This window comes from Zootoca vivipara, chromosome 2, assembly GCF_965207765.1.
Source record: "Zootoca vivipara chromosome 2, rZooViv2.hap1.1, whole genome shotgun sequence".
In the NCBI taxonomy this organism is placed as follows: domain Eukaryota; kingdom Metazoa; phylum Chordata; class Lepidosauria; order Squamata; family Lacertidae; genus Zootoca; species Zootoca vivipara.
The window spans coordinates 82,696,815-82,717,322 of record NC_142584.1 but is presented as its reverse complement, the minus strand read 5'-3'; the positions used below and the strand labels follow the sequence as shown (position 1 = coordinate 82,717,322).

At 45.6% G+C, this 20,508-nt stretch overlaps 1 protein-coding gene across 1 annotated transcript; it reads left to right on the top strand.

Annotated features, from left to right (window-relative positions):
* The first annotated feature begins 1,729 nt into the window (after positions 1 to 1,729).
* On the top strand, positions 1,730 to 19,791 carry MCM2 (minichromosome maintenance complex component 2). The gene is made up of 16 exons (XM_035106470.3): positions 1,730 to 1,861; positions 3,489 to 3,673; positions 5,126 to 5,301; positions 6,721 to 6,981; positions 7,467 to 7,686; positions 8,650 to 8,857; positions 9,616 to 9,750; positions 10,480 to 10,671; positions 11,511 to 11,604; positions 12,146 to 12,396; positions 14,015 to 14,141; positions 14,349 to 14,461; positions 14,772 to 15,014; positions 16,313 to 16,495; positions 17,596 to 17,751; positions 18,829 to 19,791. The coding sequence occupies exons 1-16, from the start codon at positions 1,856 to 1,858 to the stop codon at positions 18,937 to 18,939; spliced, it is 2,661 nt and encodes an 886-aa protein (XP_034962361.2). The 5' UTR covers positions 1,730 to 1,855; the 3' UTR covers positions 18,940 to 19,791.
* The last annotated feature ends 717 nt before the right edge of the window (positions 19,792 to 20,508 follow it).

The window sequence follows — 20,508 nt, the reverse complement described above, 5'->3', positions numbered from 1 at the left end:
ACCACTTATCTGTATTGACAAAGCAATTCTGTGGGTGTTTACTTGGAACTACTGAACTGTATGTCTTACTTTGTTCATGAAGACGCACTCTCAGGTCAACGTGCATAGGATTTTAGCCGGGGTGATCTTGAATATAAATTCTACAAAATATCTGGATACCCTGATACTGCTGGTGGGGATTTTGCAGCCATTGCTATTTTGCTTTTTCAGCTAGTGTGTTGCTTGGCTCACTTGCTTGAGTAGTAGGAAGTATTGCGGGACACCCTGTACTTTGGACTATATGAGCTGATCAATAACAAGCTGGCATGCCATGTGAATGAGCCTTATCCTCTGACGAGTTCCTTAAATGTTACAGTTCTGCAATAGAAAAGCAAAGCAAAAAGGCATCGGCCCAAGTTAAACATTTACACAATGCCTTTATTTATTTATTTATTTATTTATTTCATAATCCATAGAGGTGATTGACGGTACAAAAAAGAGTGGCAGAGAGAGACAGGTCAGGGCAGACAGGTCTACTAATGGCTGCGTTCCTAAGTAACTTTGCTTGGCAGTAAGCCTAACTCAAAAGACGGTAAAGTTGACACCTGTCCGATGTGTAATGGGACGGAGAGTTGTAATGGTGTTGCCACATTAAAGGTCCGGGAACTGGCTTCCTTGATGAGATACGTACCGGTAGTACATGCGCTGGAGGTTTTAGTTGGGTATTTAAAGGGTCAGCAATATCTCAGAGATCCTATAAGGCTTAGTAGACCATTATCAGCACCATGAACTTAGGTATCACAGGCACCCCGAAACTGCGGCCCTCCAGATGTTTTGGGACTACAATTCCCATCATCCCTGACCACTGGTCCTGTTAGCTAGGGATGATGGGAGTTGTAGTCCCAAAACATCTGGAGGGCCAAGTTTGGGGATGCCTGGTTTCAAGGATTCATCACTGCCCCTGAATCCTGGGAACTAAAGTTTTACCCTCACAAAGCTGCAGTTCCCAGCACCCTTAACAAACTACAGTTCCCAGGACTCGTCCGGATACGTGTGTATGTGCTTTAAGTGTATGGTGTGCACATATCCTTAGTTTGGGAACTAATTGGCAGCAAATCTTTTGGCAGAGGTGTAACATGTCGGTGAGAACTGTGAGATTCTGCCCCAGTGAGCAGTCAAGGCCCTTGTATTTTGAACTAGTTATAAACAAAGTTCGTGAACAGGGTGTTCCCCACATAAGCCTCCAATGGATTAAAAAGTGGAAAAGAATGGGAAGTAACAGAACGCGCTACTGGTTGTTTCCTCCTTCAAGTCGTCATATAGGGCGAATGGAGCTAAGGAGATGGGAAACGTGTTTTTAGACCCAGCCGAGGAAAAATATTGAAGAGGGAATGTCCCGCATTAACGAAACCATCACCCCAGGCCCAGCATCTCCATTTCCTCCTCCTCCTGCCGGCCTAAACCATGTGGTAGGGAACACTTAATCTTATTAAAACCAATTAATTTAACCCTATGCACAAGGACAACCCAGTTTTCTGCACATTTGCTCAAAATCAAATCTTACTGAAGGCAATTAAGTCCCCTCCCCCAGCCCAAAATGCACAGGGTCGGGCTGCATGACTTCTGCCCTCCCTCCCGAGCTAAAGCTCCACCCAATTTCCTTCGGAGCCGATTAATAGGCGCAGCACGCTCTCCGCTATTCGCTCAAGAAGAGGCGGCGGCACTTTATCTGCATATTCATGAGGAGCTTATTTATTATTCATGAGCTTTCGCGGGCTTTTTGGCCACGTGATTCCATTTCGCGCGGAGTTCGGGCTGCGTCCGGCGCTGTGTGCAGGAAAGGGGGAGCGGTGAAGTCTCGGTAGAAGCGGCAGAGATGGCGGTGAGTAGGCGCTGGACTCGGATGGGTTCCTTCCTTGGGGGTTGTACACGGGGGGTTGGGCTAGATGACCCTGGGCAGGGCCGGATTTAGATTTGATGAGGCCCTAAACTACTGAAGGCAATAGGGCCTTTTATCATAGCTGCCAAGTTTTCCCTTTTCTCGCGAGGAAGCCTATTCAGCATAAGGGAAAATCCCTTAAAAAAAGGGATAACTTGGCAGCTATGCTTTTATATGTCCAGCTGTCCTTTGTCCAAAACAAATTGTCGCTTTTTTGTGTTGAATATATTGCTATATGGTAATTTATGGACCTAATAGGTATCTAAAGCCGTTTGCACATGTAGAATGTAGGCACCCAATATGTAGAAATGAGCAAACCAGTGATATTTTAGGGAGCAGGCTAGCATTACTTACATCATAGGAGCCTACACAACACAAAACACTGTTGCTGTATGTAGGTTTTATTTTATTTGTTTTTTATCTTATATTTTGGAAATGTACATCCAGTTTCCCCCCTTTAAATTTTTAACTAAATAATTTAAATAATTAAACAATTATTAAATTCAATTATTTAATAAATAATTAAATTAAATTGTTTAGATTATACGTAAATCCCTGGGATTCCTTTCCAACTGATTCTATGGTTCTATGGCTGATAGGAGTTTTCTTTCCCCCATCTGAGACCTCCCTCGGGCCTTTTGTTTTCCTCCAGTAGTGGCCGGCCTTCAAAGGGTTCTGCAGAGGAATCTTATTTTTTAAAAAAACCACCCATTTGCTTCAGAGGGTGTTTGTAGCTGTTATGTTCTGCTGTAACGCCAGCCTGCAAAATACCCCACCCCACCCCATGCACGAGCCCAGTCCTCACTTGGAAGGGGTGAATCTGTGTCCGGGCTGCACCACTTCAGAATGCAGGGGCAATTTGCATGTGGAATTAGTTTCCTTTCAAAATACCTTACCTGCGTGTAAACAAGAAACTCTGTGCACGCTTAGTGCAAGCCTGCCCTGCTGAACTCTGAAGGATTTACCTCTGATGAAGCATGTGTATGATTGCACTGCACATATCAGGGGAAGGTTTCTGCTTTCTGATGTGGGATAGTGTACATACCATATGTTTAAACCAGGGTCCCCAGACTACGGCCCGGGGGCCGGATGCGGCCCAATTGGCCTGCCAATCCGGCCCGCGACGACGCACGACGACGCGCGCATTTACGGCGTGCAGCGCGGCGGCGCTCTTCCGGGTCGGGGAAAAAAGCGCTGAAAATCCTTTGTGCGCATGCGTATGGGCCTCTCCCGACCCGGAAGAGGTCATTTCTGGTGCACTTCCGGGTCGGGGGAGGCCCATAAGCATGCGCACAACGGATTTTCGGCGCTTTTCCCACCCTGGAAGCGCGCCGCCGCGCCAGTAAGCGCCCATGCGCACGGGCGTGCACTCCCCCGCCTGCCGGCCCGCACAGGCGCACGCTCTCCCGTCCTCCGGCCCGCCGCGCGATCGGCGCGGTGGGAACCGGCCCAAACGCCGGTAAGTCTGGGGACCCCTGGTTTAAACCACATCCCTGCATACTGCAAGAACCCAGCTTTTAAGGATATTGTTTATTGTAACTTTTAAGCTTGGCACCATGTGTTTTCGTAGGATTCCTCAGAGTCCAATGTGGCAACCAGCCCTGCACGCAGCTCTCGTAGGGGAGAAGCCTTCACTTCTAGTCCTGGGAGAGATCTGCCCCCCTTTGAGGATGAATCTGAAGGACTCTTGGGAACAGACCAGCTCCCTGATGAAGAGGAAGATGGAGAAGAGCTGATTGGAGAAGGGATGGAAAGGTAGGAGAGTTGCTCCTGTGAGATTTATTTTCTGTTATGGCAGAATTCAGGTGATACCTTGATACACCTGCATTGATGGAAACCTTGAAATAAGAAGCTTTTGAGGTGCAGAGTAATTTGGCAAAGTTACTCTTTTCTACATGGATAAGCAATTAGGATTTATTTCAAAAGATCTCAACTGATGGAGGATATTGGATTTTTCATCCTTTATGTGTTGAGGTGGATGGGAACATGTCTGCAAAATATATTATTGCTTTCACCAGGTTTTATTGCTGAAAGCAAACCAAAATCTGGCATGCCTTCTAGTAGCATTTCTAGTTCAGAAGTTTGTAAATATTGCTCCCCCCCCCCAAAAAAAAGAATCCAGCTGCTTCTGTGGACAACTACTCACATGTAACATCTTAACTGTGTATGAATTTGCTCCATTTGCCTCAATGATACTTCTAGCCAGACTGACAGGTGAGCATCATGATAAAGGTGCAAGAACCCACCCAGATGCATCTGCATTGGCATCACGTGCAAAAGGCAGATCTCCCTTGCTGCCTGACTGTGCTGTTGTCTAGCAATCTACACTGCCCATTTACATCCTCTGTTTGCATCTGTTTCGTGGAATTGTGTTTTGGGATAAATTCAGAAAATTACGTTTTATTTTAATTCATTATATATCTGCCTTGTCTTCTTTATCACCTCTTCCTTCTAATCTATTTTCCTTTGGTAGGATTAGAGAGCATGCTATTGTTTCAGATCTTGCAATGTACCATGTACACTGATGGTGCTAGGTAATTTAATAAAGGCCCATGTATGCTCTTGTTTACGTTCTGCATGCTCTTCCAAGGGTCAGAAAAACCCATCGTTACTCTTTGGTTGCTGGGCAGAGGAGTTAACTTCCCACGCAGTGCAGCTTCTGACAAACGTACCAGCTACATGTGGTAGGGGAGTCTTCCCACCCCATGGCAAGATGTCTGCTTTTGTGGATATCTGTATTCCTGTCTGTATCTCATTTTGCACAGTGCAGCTTTTTGTGTTCCATTTGCACAACATCTGCCATAGCATGAGTGCTCTGCTTCCACATTCAGAGGCAGCAATGCTCTTGAACACCAGTTGCTGGTAACCACAGGAGGGGAGAACGCTTTTGTGTTCTGCTCCTCCTTGTGGGCTTCTTACCATAGTTGGCCTCTGGGAATGGGATGTTGGACTAGAGGGGCCATTGGCCTGATCTAGCAGGCTCCTCTCATGTTCTTTCATGCACAGACTCAAACTGCAGTTGTTATTCCACGCAAAAATGGAGAATGTCGTACAGTTTGCACCATGTGTTTTTCCTGGGTGGGTGCTGTGCAACAGACTCTCTTAACATGTGAACAGGTGCTTGTTTCTGCTGTAAATTTAAGCGAGGTATACTGATGGTTCACCCACGCTCTGCAGATTGATTAACTGAAGAATGTGTGTGTCTAGGGACTACCGCCCTATTCCAGAGCTTGATGTCTACGAACCTGAAGGCTTGGCTGTGGACGATGAAGATCTGGAGGAACTGACTGCCAGCCAAAGGGAAGCAGCAGAGAGAGTGATGCGGCAGAGGGACCGTGAGATGGGCCGTGGCCTGGGCCGCATGCACAGCGGCCTGCTTTATGGTATGTACTTGCAGCTTAATAGCATAAGAAAAGTCCTGCTTGATCAGAGCAAATGCCTCTCTGCTCCAGTTCCCTTTTCTGATAGTGGACAGCCAGATGCGAGAGCCCACGGCGGCCATTGGTTCCCCAGCAGCTGGGATCCAGGAGTAATTGTGACTAGTAGCTGTTGATACCGTTGGCCTCTATGAACCTGTCTTAATCCCCTTTTAAAGTGATCCAGATTGGTGGCCAGATTGGTGGTGAATTCTATCATTCCATTGTGTACAGTTTGAATAGTATTTATTTTGTTTCGACCAACACAGCTACCTTCCTGTAGTTTGAATAGTACTTCCTTTTGTCTGTTCTAAATCACCCACCATTCAGTTTCTTTGGATGACCCCAGGTTTTAGTATTATGAGGTGGGGAAGAAAACAATCTATAGAGCTTGTTTCTATTTGCTCGGCAGCTTATACCTGTACAATGCATCTTCTGAAGAGCAGCTGGCTGGCACTTCTATTTGTATAAATTTATATATTAAGAATATTTGTAGGTTGCCCTTTGGCAATGCTTTCAAAATGATTTACGGTGACTCAGTTCATGTGTAATGCAGCAGCAGCAGCAATACCAGAGAAAGGAGCAAAGTAGCTGCAGTCTCCTCTCCTGGAGGCCATGCAATAGTTAGCGTTTAGATCTTTCAGATAGTAAACCTTTTAAAAATTATCTTTAAAATTCCAAGAAATTGAGTGATAGCAGAGCAATTTTAGGCTGTAATCCAGTGTGCACTTAACCTATTGAATGCACCGAGACTTATTTCCACAGCGGGTGGCGCTGTGGTCTAAACCACTGAGCCTCTTGGGCTTGCTGATCGGAAGATCAGCGGTTTGAATCCCCGCGACGGAGTGAGCTCCTGTTGCTCTGTCCCAGCTCCTGCCAACCTAGCAGTTCGAAAGCATGCCATTGCAAGTAGATAAATAGGTACTGCTGCACAGGAAGGTAAACGGTGTTTCTGTGCACTCTGGCACTCGTCACGGTCCTATGTGCGCCAGTAGCAGTTTAGTCATGCTGGCCCATGACCTGGACAAATACCGGCTCCCTTGGCCTGAAAGTGAAATTAGCACCGCAACCTCATAATCTCCTTTGACTGGACTTAACCGTCCAGGGGTCCTTTACCTTTACCTTTTTACCTTTTACTTCCATGTAAACATGCATACGGTAAGATTGCACTGTTAATATTGCGTGTCTCATTTTGTAAGCATGCAAGGCATGGGTTCTAATCCCAAAACGGGATGTGAGGTCGATAGGCTTGGAGCTGTATTTTGTCGCAGAGATTGGCTCTCCAGAATTGTCTACATTAACCAGTAGCATCAAAAGCCTTATGTCTGATCTGTCCTTTTTTAAAAAAAACAAACAAACAAACTTTACTCCCTCTGGAAACTCCAGATAGTGATGATGAAGATGAGGATCGTCCTTTGCGCAAGAGGCGCCTGGCTGAGCGAGCTGCTGATGGCGAGGATGAAGATGAAGACATGATCGAGAGCATTGAGAACCTGGAAGACATGAAAGGGCACTCTGTGAGGGAGTGGGTGTCTATGGTAGCTCCTCGGCTTGAGATCTACCACCGCTTCAAGAACTTCCTGAAGACTCATGTGGATGACCATGGCCACAATGTCTTTAAGGAGAGGATCAGTGACATGTGCAAAGGTACAGCTGTGTGTAGGAATATGGGGAGAGGGTGGAGAAGAGCACCCATTTCCTCAGTGTTTTTATTGATGACTGAAATCATGTTCAGATGCATCTCCTTTCTGATCTGGAATCCACTTTTTTATTTTTTTATTCCCAGCATCTTCATCAGTGTAACTGGTTAGTGAAGTGACTGACCTGTAGGACTTATGCAGCTTTATTTAATTTCTAGCCTATGCCATACCTGTATAGATATTATAGATTTATAGTTCAGAAGTGATCAGATAACAAGAGGAAGAGAAGAAGGTTACGCCGGATACTCAGATCGGTTCATTAGATAACATCATATGCAATACAGTTATATGATGTACTGTAAAAGAATATGTACTATTGTCATTTGTAAGGTCGTGGTGCTTAATGTACAAAATACTTTACACCTTTTTCATGATGGGCTGGAAAAACTGAGCCATCAAAAACGTACTTGTCATTGTGTCTTTGTGCCAAAGAGAACAGAGAGAGCCTGGTGGTGAATTATGAAGACTTGGCTGCTCGGGAGCACGTCCTTGCCTATTTCCTTCCAGAAGCCCCAGCGGAAATGTTGAAGATCTTTGATGAAGCGGCCAAGGAAGTGGTGCTAGCTATGTACCCCAAATATGACCGGATTGCCAAGGAAATCCACGTCCGCATCTCCCATCTGCCTCTGGTGGAGGAGTTAAGATCACTCAGGTGGGGAATTGGTTTGGTTTGGGTGATGAGCAGCTAAGACTTTTGATGGATAAGCTCCTTAATGAAATACAAATGGTCAGGGTGTGCAGGCAGCCAGGCTTGCAAGCAGCTACTTGCCTCATCCCCTGTGACCACAGCAAGGAACCATTTAGTGACAGCAGTAGGGATGAATGTTATTTGAGTGGTGGTGGGGATCTTCCCTAAGCAGAAGCATACCTCTCCTTTTCACGTTACTCCTCCAATCTGTAACATATTCCTTTAGAGGATTTACTGTTTTCAGTCAGATTTATGTTGAAACTAATGTTTAGGATTAAAATTGTAATTTCAGATTCTGTGCATGTTTAAAAAGAAATTGGCTGGATCCAGCCTTTAGAGCAGACCCATTGAAATCAATGGGACTCAAGGTAGATCATCTGATGGCCTCACTGATTTCAGTGGGTCTACTCTACGCCTGAGTAAGTCTGAATCCAAACCTAGGTGGTGCAGAAAACCCAAATTAGGAGAATATTTAAGGAGATTGAGAACCTGTGTAGACCACATGCAGTTCTGCTCTAGTCTTGATTGGGAGTTGGAAGTCCCAGCAAAACCTGGACGGCCTCTGCTGGCTCCTTTCTTCTGTTGTAAGACCTGCATTCTCCCATGCATTGGAGACCATGAACAACCCTGGAGAGTAAGAAGCTCCAGAAAATCCCAGCCTAGACGTTGTAGCTGCAGTTCTTTCCTTCTCGCTCCTTGGGTGGCAAGACTTCTGAGGGTTGTGGTGTGTGTTTCATTTAGGGAGTTGCTATGAATAAGAACTCATTTTCTTAAAATAATCCATTCTAAGACAGTGCATTTGTTTTAATTGCATTTGAATTGCCATGATAGCCTGGAGACGACTGTGGTTGTTTTTCACTTCCCTGAAAGTACGGGATCTATCTCAACACTTATTTGCTTGTTTGTTTGTTTCGCCTTTTCTCTTAGGCAGCTGCACTTGAACCAGCTGATCCGGACGAGTGGAGTTGTGACGAGCTGCACAGGGGTCCTGCCCCAGCTCAGCATGGTCAAATACAACTGCACCAAGTGTAGCTTCATCCTAGGGCCTTTCACGCAGTCCCAGAACCAGGAAGTAAAGCCAGGATCCTGCCCAGAGTGTCAGTCCGTGGGTCCCTTTGAAATTAACATGGAAGAGGTAAGCAAGGATCAGGGTGATTTTAGGAGTCTGGCTCCTGCTGTTCTATGTCTTAAGGACATGCATGTGTCATATATAGCTGGGACAAATTAGCCCAGAGCTCAGCTCTTTCTTCTTCGGTTGGAGGTATTTAAGGAGAGACTGATAAGTCATGATATTCCATTTGACCTAGTCCTGCACACCCAGACTGCACTGCTGCAGCCAACCCTATCCATCACCTTCCCAAAGTCTCGCTTTCCTGTTGAGAGTTTCCAGTGGCTTCTGCAGGGAATCTGGCATGTGTTGGCACCTTGAAGGGTGGTGCCTTTGTTTAAAGTCGATGCGACTTTGTATAGTGGTGGTTTGGGGAGTGATAGTCTGCCTTGAGTGGACACTTCACAATGCAGTAGATACAAGACATTCTCTGTCTTTTTGCAGCTGCATACTGGCATGGCTGCTCTCCTGGAGGCCTCTTGTGTGGGTGCAAGGGCAAGGGGCCTGTCCTTGCATGAAAGCATAGAATGCCATATTAATCGTCATAAATGCAGTGCTGATACATAGAAAACATTTGTACCATTTCCTTCCCTATAGAGCCAGGTCTTGCAAGGCTTTGGGCTTGCAAACGTAACGGGAAAATGACCTAGAGAGACCTGCTTGCGATGCATCTTTTGATATTGTGGTTTCCTTCTTTCCCTTCTGGAATGTTGGTTGGGGTGTTTGTGTGTGTGTCCTTTTTGTTGCCTTTGACCTGCTGGCTGATTAATATTGTTTCCCCACAGACGGTCTACCAGAACTACCAGCGCATCAAAATCCAGGAGAGCCCAGGGAAGGTGGCAGCGGGCAGGCTCCCTCGCTCCAAGGATGCCATCTTGCTTGCCGACCTAGTTGACAGCTGCAAGCCAGGAGATGAGATTGTGAGTACGATGCCAGAGGAAGGAGAGGGAGAAGCCCTGAGAGACTGGCACTCACAAAACCATTTTTTAAAAAAATGTTCTGGTGTATAGAATTTGAGAAGGGGGTGCTTGTCATCTTGATTAAAATTGTGCTGTGTGAATGAAGCATGCCAGAATGCTAACTCAAGGCTTCTTAAGCCCCCTGGTGGGTTTGTGCATTATACTGTATAGCAGAAAATAAAAACTTTGGCCTTTTCCATATTTTTGCAGATACTTTTTTTATCTGCATGATGACACACACACACCTGTCTAGGCTTGTAGGCTGCCAACTCAGGTTTACATCTAGATTCCTTGGAAATTAAGACTCTTGGCATGCTGTGGAGAACTTCAAAGAAGCGAAGGCGCTATTGTCAGCAGAATAGTTTAAAGGAAAACAGATGATGATGGTTTTTTGCCAGGTAGAAGTTGCAGATGTTGTGTTAATGTGTCATATGCATCACATCTATTAAACAGAACAATAGTGTCCACGCCACTCTGAGGAAACATCTTCAGACACTTAACTATGCTTCAAACAGCATCAAATAGAGTTAGCAAGTTGTTTCCAGAGCAGCTCAGTCACGCATATGTCACCATGATGCCAAAAGGCATCTATCTACTCAGCTTGGCTTTTCATTATCTTCTGTGGCTCCTTCAGTTGCAGGGATTTGTCTTGGTACCAGTGACTAAAGAATCTCCCCTTTTGCCTTTCAGGAGCTAACTGGAATATACCATAATAATTATGATGGATCTTTGAACACTGCCAATGGGTTTCCCGTCTTTGCGACAGTGATCCTGGCTAATCACATTGCCAAGAAGGATAATAAGGTGGCTGTTGGGGAGCTCACAGATGAGGACATGAAGGTCATCGTAGGCCTGTCCAAGGATGAGCAGATTGGAGAGAAAGTGAGTTTGGAACCCAAATTCACCTTTGGGTTTTTTGTTTCCCACTTGAGGACAGGGAATGGGTTAACCAGTCAGAACCTGCATGGAGGAGCTTGGCATGTAGAAGATTCCAGGTACTCCCCCAAATATTTTCTGTCGCCCCATTTGTTCCTCCAGCATTCAATTACAGTGTGTTTGTATTTCAATGTGTGGGAGAATTATTGCTCCCCTAGTAGCAGGCTTTACCAGCCCTTCACTTCCTTAGTCTAGCTATTCATCCAAAGGCAAGCAGCTTTTTGATTCCAAGAACAGAAAGGCCCACAGGCTTCAAGTTAAAAAATAAATAAATTCCCTGCTGCAGAACTCTTTCGGAGTGGCCACTGTGGTTCTCCAAGAAAACCTTTACACGAAATCAAAAGGTATGCTCACAAATGTATGCTCACAATGTGCAGTTATGAGCTGCTAAGTGTTACCTGGGTCCCCTAACCCTTTCTAAATTAGCACATCTAAATATGCACGAATGCACATTGGTCCATTTTATATCCCACCTTTCCTCCAAGGATCTCAAGGTGGTGCACATGGTTCTCATATTCCCTATTTTATGCACGCAACAGCTCTGTGAAGTAGGTTGGACTGAGAGACTGTGATCCATTGAGCTTGCTGACTGAGTGTCTCAAACCATAGCACCACACATGCAGTCAAGCACACAATTGTTCTCTCTTTCCACTGCATGTGGCTGATGTTGCTATGCAAGTGGACCTCTAGAGCCTTTAAGCAGCTTTTCATTGTAACATGGCTGCTTCTCTTGCTACCTCTGTCATCCAATATGACCTCCTGTAAACAGCTGGCTTTCCTTGCAGATCTTTGCCAGCATTGCTCCTTCCATCTATGGACACGAAGACATCAAAAGGGGCCTGGCTCTAGCCCTGTTCGGAGGAGAACCCAAAAATCCAGGTAGGTCAAAGAGCTTGTTACCCAAAGAAGCTGTCTGATCAATATTGCCTTAACAGCTGCAGAGGTTATCTCTATAGTGCTACAAGGAAATTACACCAGAGAGGTGTGACTTGACAGACAGTTTTGAAAGGCCACTCTTAATTTTCAGTGCAGTTCACTCATCTCGTTGCAATCAGAAGAAAATGGTTAGTCGCCACTTTGAACGTTTTGCACCAGACCTTTCTGCCCCAAATGTTGCAATATATGGCATGATTCTAAAGTTCCCAGAGCTTACCGGTAATTGGGAATTCTGTCCATTGTCCAGTTACCTGGTTTTTCCTTTCCAGGTGTCCCTCCTTTCCAGTTTTATGGCCCCTGTGAAAGGATACCAGCAAAGTGTGCTATTCTGCATTGTTTTATCTTTTTCTTGTTGAAATACCTCCTTCAGTATTACATTGTTCCTCTAGAGGGCAGCACTTGAGTTCCACATTTTAGTGTACGGTACCTGAATGATAAGCTTTTAGTTAGACTCGCTTTTCGTGTGTGTCATTAAATGCTTTAGGAGGAAAACATAAGGTCCGTGGCGACATCAACGTCTTGCTTTGCGGAGATCCTGGAACGGCCAAGTCTCAGTTCCTCAAATATGTGGAGAAAGCGTCCAGCAGAGCGATCTTCACCACTGGCCAGGGAGCTTCTGCAGTCGGTCTGACTGCTTATGTGCAGAGGCACCCCGTGAGCAAGGAGTGGACCCTCGAGGCCGGAGCCCTTGTGCTGGCAGACAGGGGGGTTTGCTTGATAGATGAATTTGACAAGGTGAGTGTTGATTCGGGCACCAGGACCAAGGTAGATTTTGAATAAAGCTGCCTGGGCTGTGCCCACATAGGTCAAGGCTGCAGACTCGGATCTTTGACCTGGAAACCGGTCCTGCAAAGTATTTAGCTTATTTATTTTTTATTTTGCAAGGTTCATATGCTGCTTGATTGTAGTAAAACCTTAAAGTGGCTTACAAAAAAAAGAATAAAGCAATAAAATTAGCAGTAAGCACCAAATATTTAAAACACCAACTCCCCCCCCCCCCAAAAAAAATACTGAAATCGTTTAACCAACAGATTACTGAAAGATTTAATGGTAGCGGGGTTTATATAATAAAAATATATACAGCTAATTAAAAGGAGTAAAAAACATCAGGAAAGTGGTGGGAAGTCAAGAAGAAACTTTGTATGTTAAACAAGTTGTATATTATGATAAATGCTTTGAAATATTGTTGGAGACTTAATAAAAATGAGATAGATTGATTGATTGATTAAAATCAACAAAAGGCTAAAAAAACCACATTGAAACACGCGTCAGCATTTGACATTAGCTTTGCCTAAACAAACATTTGTTGTTGCTGTTTAGTCGTGTCCGTCTCTTCATGACCCCATGGACCAGAGCACGCCAAGCACTCCTGTCTTGCACTGCCTCCCGCAGTTTAGTCAGACTCATGTTGGTGGCTTCAAGAACACTGTCCAACCATCTCGTCCTCTGTCGTCCCTTTCTCCTAGTGCCCTCCATCTTTCCCAACATCAAGGTCTTTTCCAAGGATTCTTCTCTTCTCATGAGGTGGCCAAAGTATTGGAGCCTCAGCTTCATGATCTGTCCTTCCAGTGAGCACTCAGGGCTGATTTCCTTCAGAATGGATAGGTTTGATCTTCTTGCAGTCCATGGGACTCTCAAGAGTCTCCTCCAGCACCATAATTCAAAAGCATCAATTCTTTGGCGATCAGCCTTCTTTATGGTCCAGCTCTCACTTCCATACATCACTACTGGGAAAACCATAGCTTTAACTATACAGACTTTTGTTGGCTTTGCCCAAACAAAAACGTTTTTATCAGGTGCCAAAAAGAGTACAGCGAAAGTGTCAGCCTGGTGTCAATCGGCAGGGAGTTCCAAAGAGTGGGTGCTGTCAGTTTCTTCTTATGTGGTACCTGTAACAGTGCCAGTTCCGCAGACTGAAGCGGTCAATGGTCATATATCGGGTAAGGGTAGGGTAGATTTTTAAAATGTGAACAATAAGTAAAATATAAACAGGTAGCACTAGCTCGTGAATTCATGACTTCTCGAGAAGTCGGGAAGAGAACATAGTGCAATGGCAGGGCACGTGGAAGGTGCTAGGTTCAGACCCTGGACATCTCCAGGTTGTTGTTTTTTTAATGTAGCAGTTGAGACTGAGACTGTGGAGAGCCACCAATAATCAGAGTATGGTGCTCAATGAAAAGATAGACTAGTCTGCTATAAGCCATTGTCCTATGGGGTTTTCTGTCCTAGAAAACACCTAAATAGGTAAATAGCTAAACACAGTTGCTTGGAGGCTTCTGGTGATGTCACTCTTTCTTATAAGTATTCAGGGGCCAAGTTGCTTTGATAGGTGAATGCCTTTGTCTTTCTTCAGATGACTGATCAGGACAGGACCAGCATCCATGAAGCCATGGAGCAGCAGAGCATCTCCATCTCCAAGGCTGGCATTGTCACATCTCTGCAAGCTCGCTGCACCATCATTGCTGCCGCCAACCCCATAGGTAAGAGGTGTAGGAAGCTGTTGCTATTCCACAGTTGCTCGAAAAGACACATGCTGTTGGCTTTGGATGTACTGCTGCGTGTATGTAGGTCCAGAGGGGGAAAGGAATCTGTGTAATCGGGTGCAAAGATGAATCAGTACCAGGAAAGGGGAAAGCACTGGTCTTTGGGTTCATCAGCTCTTTCTAAGCCGCCATCTTTCCTTCTAGGTGGGCGCTATGACCCTTCCTTGACTTTCTCAGAAAACGTGGATCTGACTGAGCCCATCATATCTCGGTTTGACATCCTCTGTGTGGTCAGGGACACAGTGGATCCTGTTCAGGTATGAGGCTTTGCAAGTTCTTTATGACCTGAGCAAGGCTTGAGGGCTGATTCGCCAAGGGGCTACCAATTGGCATAGTTTTATGAAGAAGCAGTGATAAATTCTGCATCCCAGCAGCCTCGTCCACTGAGAACACTTTGGATGAACGCAGCTGCTTAGTAACACGGTCCAACTCTTGACAGACTGCTTGCATATCTTCAACCCAGGGTTGCCCTTTCTCTTTCCCTCTACGTTGCAAGTTGCTTGGTGTAGGTTTTTCTCTTTTGGGACTGCTAAAGTTGCCTGTTCCCTCTTCAATGACTCGTTGCAGGACGAGATGCTGGCTCGCTTTGTTGTCGGCAGTCACATCAAACATCACCCCAACAGCAAGGACGTTGCGAACGGAGACTCCCAAGAGATTATCCTCCCAAATACTTACGGCGTAGAGCCCATCCCACAGGAGATCCTGAAGAAGTACATTATTTATGCAAAGGAAAAAGTCCACCCAAAACTCAACCAGATGGACCAGGACAAAGTTGCCAGGATGTACAGTGAACTCAGGAAAGAATCCATGGTAAGCAGACATGGCAGGAAGTAGACAGGGCCTTGCTCTGCTACCTAAAGATGCCAGATACTGAATTGTTGGGCCTTGTGCAATGTGCAGGTGACACCCCTCTCACCTGACAAGTGAAGCAGCTCCAACACAGCCCTGGAGCTCCTGTGCCTTTTTAGAAGAGTTTTATCTGCTAAATCATCCTGCTGGGAGGTTGCTCATCTTCTGTGCATTGCAGTTTGTCTGCCAGCAGATGGCGCACTCCATCCAGTTGTTGGTAGCATTGAACTAAGGCAGTGTTTGCAAAACCCACCTAGGGGGTCTGCAGCTCCATTCACATAACAAAAAACTACCGTAGAGATAAACCCCTCCCCCCAAAAGCCAGCAACAACAGAGGCTCTGCAGGACAATGGAGAAGCACTGAACTGAGGTGTGCTGGAGGGATTTGTTCGCTCTACGCTGTTAATCAAAGCCCTATTCCCAGAGGATCTTCGAACATTTGCCAGCTTTTTTTCTTCTGTCAGCTTACAGTTTTGCACAGCGATCAAAGGGCTGCTTCTCAAGTTTAAATGTCTCCCTGCCCGCCTTGCAGGTGACAGCAGCTTCAAGCAGCTAGGAAGCCTGATTTCTGCTCAGGCCTTCGAAGTAGGGCCTCAAGAGATGGCAAATTGCCCTCCCAGGATCTCTTCCCCCTTCCATCTCTTAAGTGGGATCACCTGCAATTGGCCGTCTGTTTTTCCAGAGGGAGTGGCCCCAGGGTCACTTCTGGGTCACATTTGACACACCCGTGGGGCGACCATTGGTCTTCTCTACTCACTTGGCGCTGCTGTCACTTGTGAGGGGAAAAATATTTTTTGAACTGAAAAGTTGTGTGTGCGAAGTTTAATTTTGCTAAAGTTTATCTAAATCTACAGCACTTGAATAATATTGAGCATGCAGCTCAAAGACAGCTTGAAAGGCGGCCCTCTGGTCATCTCATAAAACAGTTAGTGTTACTGGTTTTATTTCTGTACTTTTTGTGCGGGTTTAAAAAAAAAAATCTTAAAGTGGGGGACTGAATGGGCAAGAGTGACATGGAGCACCCTTGTTTTGAACCAAGCCTTTATCCTCTTTATTCATTATATTTCTGCTTACCTCCCTGTACTCTTTAAACGTCTTTCACTGTGTTTTTACTGAGTTTGTCCAGTTTCTACCGTACCATATACCACTTCACAGCGGGCAAAAGGGGCTTACAAACTGATATGTTGCCGACATACATAGGCAACAAGATCAGAAGCAAGCTCTTTGCAAGTTGGAATGCTCCTTCTCTCTCCCTGCAGGCAACTGGAAGCATCCCCATCACCGTGCGCCACATTGAGTCCATGATCCGGATGGCTGAGGCCCATGCCCGCATGCACCTGCGGGACTACGTAGTGGAGGACGACGTCAACATGGCCATCCGGGTGATGCTGGAGAGCTTCATTGACACGCAGAAATTTAGCGTCATGAGGAGCATGCGGAAGGTATGTGAGGCTGCGCTTGTGGGCTGAGTAGGTGGGAGGTCCTCCTTTTCTTTCCTTTTTAAAGGAATATGGGGTCAACAACTGACACCTCCAGAACTTCAGTGTAATTGAGGTACAGGGCTAGACCCAAAAAGTGGTTCAGTTCTTTGTACATGTTTATATTGGCCTCATTGGACCTACTAACTAGGCAGACTGAAAACAGCCAGGGGTGGTTAGACTAAAGACCCTTGTTATTTTCCTTGAAAAGTCAAAGCCCTAGAGCAGATGCGCTGATTTCCTGTGACAGTAGCTGGAGCCTATGAAACAAAAGAACGAGATCCCATGCAAGTGACTTTCTCCATTCACTCTCCTTTGCAGTAGGATATATATATATATATATATATATATATACACACACACACACACACACACACACACACATACAGTGGTACCTCTAGTTGCGTGCAACTCTGGATATGTATTCTTCGGGTTACGCACATGGCAAACCCGGAAGTATTTTTCCGGGATTCGCCCTGCACACATGCACAGAAGTGCTCTACCGCGCCGCTCACATACGCAAAACAGGCATCTCCGGTTGCAAAAACCTTGGGATTTGACCGGAGTTCCGGATCCTGTCCACAACTGGAAGTACCACCGTAGTCCCCTTTTATGTTGCTTTCTCTTGGTAGCACCAGGGGATGGGACAAGTCAAATGACTTAACAGCAGAGTGTTAATGTCACAACTGGTGGATATAGGATATTCTAGAATGGCGGCAAATAGGTGGGCTAAGTGCAGCATAATGTGGAACCCTTTTGATTAGTGGCATGGTTTTCAGGGTAAGTGGGAGGTCAATCAAGGTCCATGAAATGTAATGGGACCTTGCTGTTCTCCCCTTAAAAACTCAGTAGCCAGGGTTCTCCAAAAAGTCCAGCATTTTATTCCTCAGAAAGCCTGTTTTGAAGTATTTTTCTGTGGTCAGTGGCTGATTCCTCTACTTAAAGATGATGTCATTTTATTGAGTTGGGGGGGGGGTGTCACTGGAATGTACCCCCCACTCCTTTCAATCTGTGTGATCATCTTGATGACTCTCCCAACCTTGCTTCCTGTTTTTCCTGCACAGACTTTCTCCAGGTACCTCGCCTTCAAGCGAGATAACAACGAGCTCTTGCTGTTCATTTTGAAGCAGTTGGTGTCGGAACAGATGATGTACCAGAGGAATCGCTACGGGGCTCAGCAAGATACCATTGAGGTGCCAGAGAAAGACTTAGTTGATAAGGTATGTGGGTGACTTTTCCCCAACGTACTTGCTGTGCTTGGGAGCCTAAATCTACCCTTCTGAGGCCCTCCTGTGTTTCCTTTCTAAGCTTTGGGCAAATGGGCTGTGAGCTTTGGTTGTTGCAAGGGGAAGTGTAATACAGTAGAACCAGGCAGGCCTTTGGGCTTCAGCCTCTGCAACAACTTCTTTGGGTGTTGCACACATGTCTTGAAGCTTTAATGCAGGGATAGAGAAGCTGCGACCCTCTAAGGCAGGCATCCCCAAACTGCGGCCCTCCAGATGTTTTGGCCTACAACTCCCATGATCCCTAAGAGGACCAGTGGTCAATGGGAATTGTGGTCCAAATCATCTGGAGGGCCGAAGTTTTGGGGATGCCTACTCTAAGGTGTTTCTGTACGACGGTTCCCACCAGCCACAGTTAAGTGTTGCCTGGTGGTCAGAGAAGTTGCAGTCTAGCTATCCTTGGAAAAAGGACCTCAATGCATAGAGATAAAGATCAAGGAAACTCTAGAGATGCCACATTCATTTTAGCAGCATTAAATCCTCGTGGATAAAATGTCCCAAGTCCATCTAGTCTGCCAGGTGTCCCTGTGGGAGAGGAGCTAAAAGTCTGCACCCCTTCAGGTACAGTTACAGCGATCACAGAAACAGATTTAACGTGAAGTAGAGTCTTAGTGGCTACCAACCTGGAGGGCTGTGTGCTCCCTCCACTGCCAGAGACAGCAATGCTTCTGAATGCCAGTTGCTTGAAACCAGGAGGGGAGAGCGCTGTTGTACTGAGGTCCTGCTTGCAGGCTTCCCATAGGCATTTGGTTGACCACTGTGAGAACAGGAGGCTGGACTAGATTGGCCTTTGGCTTGATCCAGCAGATCTGCTCTTCAAAGATGAGGCAGGTGCCCTTATTGTGCCCTTAACGGTTCAGTCATCTCCTTTTCTGTTCTCCTGGTTGTTGGTTTTTTTGCTAGACTGATATGCATTCATGATGAATCTGTTCTCGATTAAACTCTTTGGAGCTTGTGGGAAAGTCTGGCAAACACATCTCTTTATATTCTTCTCCTCCCTCTGCCCCCTCCCAGGCCCGCCAGATCAACATCCACAACCTTTCTGCCTTCTACGACAGTGAATTGTTCAAAATGAACAGGTTCAGCCGCGACGTGAAGCGGAAACTGATTGTGCAGGCATTCTGAGGGCAGCAAATTCCTGAGTGGCTCCGGATAATAAGAATTTGGAACTGTGCTTCCTCCAGTGGTGCAGTGGCACACAGGCCGCTGTAAAGCAAGTATCACAGGGAAGATCTGGACAATCTGCTACGAAGGGCTTGTGCATAGAATAGATTGGAGCCAAATACTCAAACTCCTGAGCTTGCTGGGTGAAATGTTGCAGGAATGGTTTCCTGCTGGTCCCTACGTTTTTGAAATTTTGACTCCACTTGGGCAGGTTTTTCTTCTTCTTCAAAATACCTTCCTAGATTGATTAAACTTCATAGGGTAGGGGTAAGACTACATTGGGAGAGCCACAGGCTAGCCACCTTGGTTGCAAGGCTCTGCCCTTCTGTAACTGGGAATGACTTTGTTTAGGCTATCCAAACAAGCAGAGGGAACGTAAGATCCAAGTTGTACTCCATCTCTCTCCGTTTATTATACAGTCCAAAGCTGAGCTCACAAACCTTTCACACCTGGAAGAAATGTGTTGTTTCTGCATATGAAGATGGCTCATTAATCTTCTGCAAGGTCGTGGTGTGTAGACCCCTCTTCGGACACGTGAAAACAAACGGGCAAAGCATTTCCCCTCTTGATTTGAACATATAGATAAGTTTATAAGTCTGTCGTTGAATTAACAGTTCCCGTTCTATTGTATGTATGAAAAGCTCAAGTGGTGTGTTCAGAGACAGATTTAAATTAGAACTTCTCCTCTTCAGACTGCAGTGTATCTTGAAGTACTTCTTTCCTATTTTTGTAAGGCTGCTGTGCATTTGTCTAGCAGGAGGCAGGTTTTGTGAAGTTTGTTTTGAAATGGAAAATAAAAGGTTTAAAAACAGGCTTTTGCATATAAAAAGGGCCTTGCTTTCTGTAAGAGAATATTAAATTCCTAAGTCCTTGTGCACCAACTGCATGTGCTGCTCTCCATGGAACGAGAGAATTTGCTGGTCTCTTGCCTCCTGAGCTTTCTGGCAAATGCTTTATCTGCCCACTCAGCCTGCCTGTGGCAAGCTTAGAGACCCTTATTGTCACATCAAAGACTGAATTGGAGACATTTAAGCAAGACAGAGCTGCACCTCCTTCGTCATTGACTAGTGGCAAAAAAACAAACCCAACAACCACCACTTCACAGCTGGCTGACTTGCTCCCTATTACATTTTCAACACTATGTAATTTGGACTTCTTTATTTAACCCCCTGAATGTTTTTTTCTGGGTGTCTCATTGCATTACGTAAGGATGTTTCGGAGCCAGTTTTATATCTGTTTTTGGCTGGAGGTTGCTCCTCTTCTTCCTTAGGTCAGCTCATAGACAGCAAGTGCTTTTTATTGTTCTCTTCCACCATATTTTTAGTGCACCAAATGAAAATGTTAAAGAGCAGAGCACTAGTCTGTCAAAGTTCAAACCTAGGCCTCTTCCAGAAGCAAATATACTTCTAGAAGAATAACAGGGATGTGCTATAAGCCAATTTTTCAGTGCCTGACTTTTACATATCCTAAGCTTTTTAAGACAGGACAAATCTAAATACATTGATGGCTGTGGGGCTTCTGTACCATACT

Excerpts from the sequence above, each read along its gene's own strand:
- MCM2 (XM_035106470.3), top strand. Across the intron at positions 3,674-5,125 it reads ATTGGAGAAGGGATGGAAAG|GGACTACCGCCCTATTCCAG; the intron begins GTAGGAGAGTTG and ends GTGTGTGTCTAG. Across the intron at positions 17,752-18,828 it reads AGAAAGACTTAGTTGATAAG|GCCCGCCAGATCAACATCCA; the intron begins GTATGTGGGTGA and ends GCCCCCTCCCAG.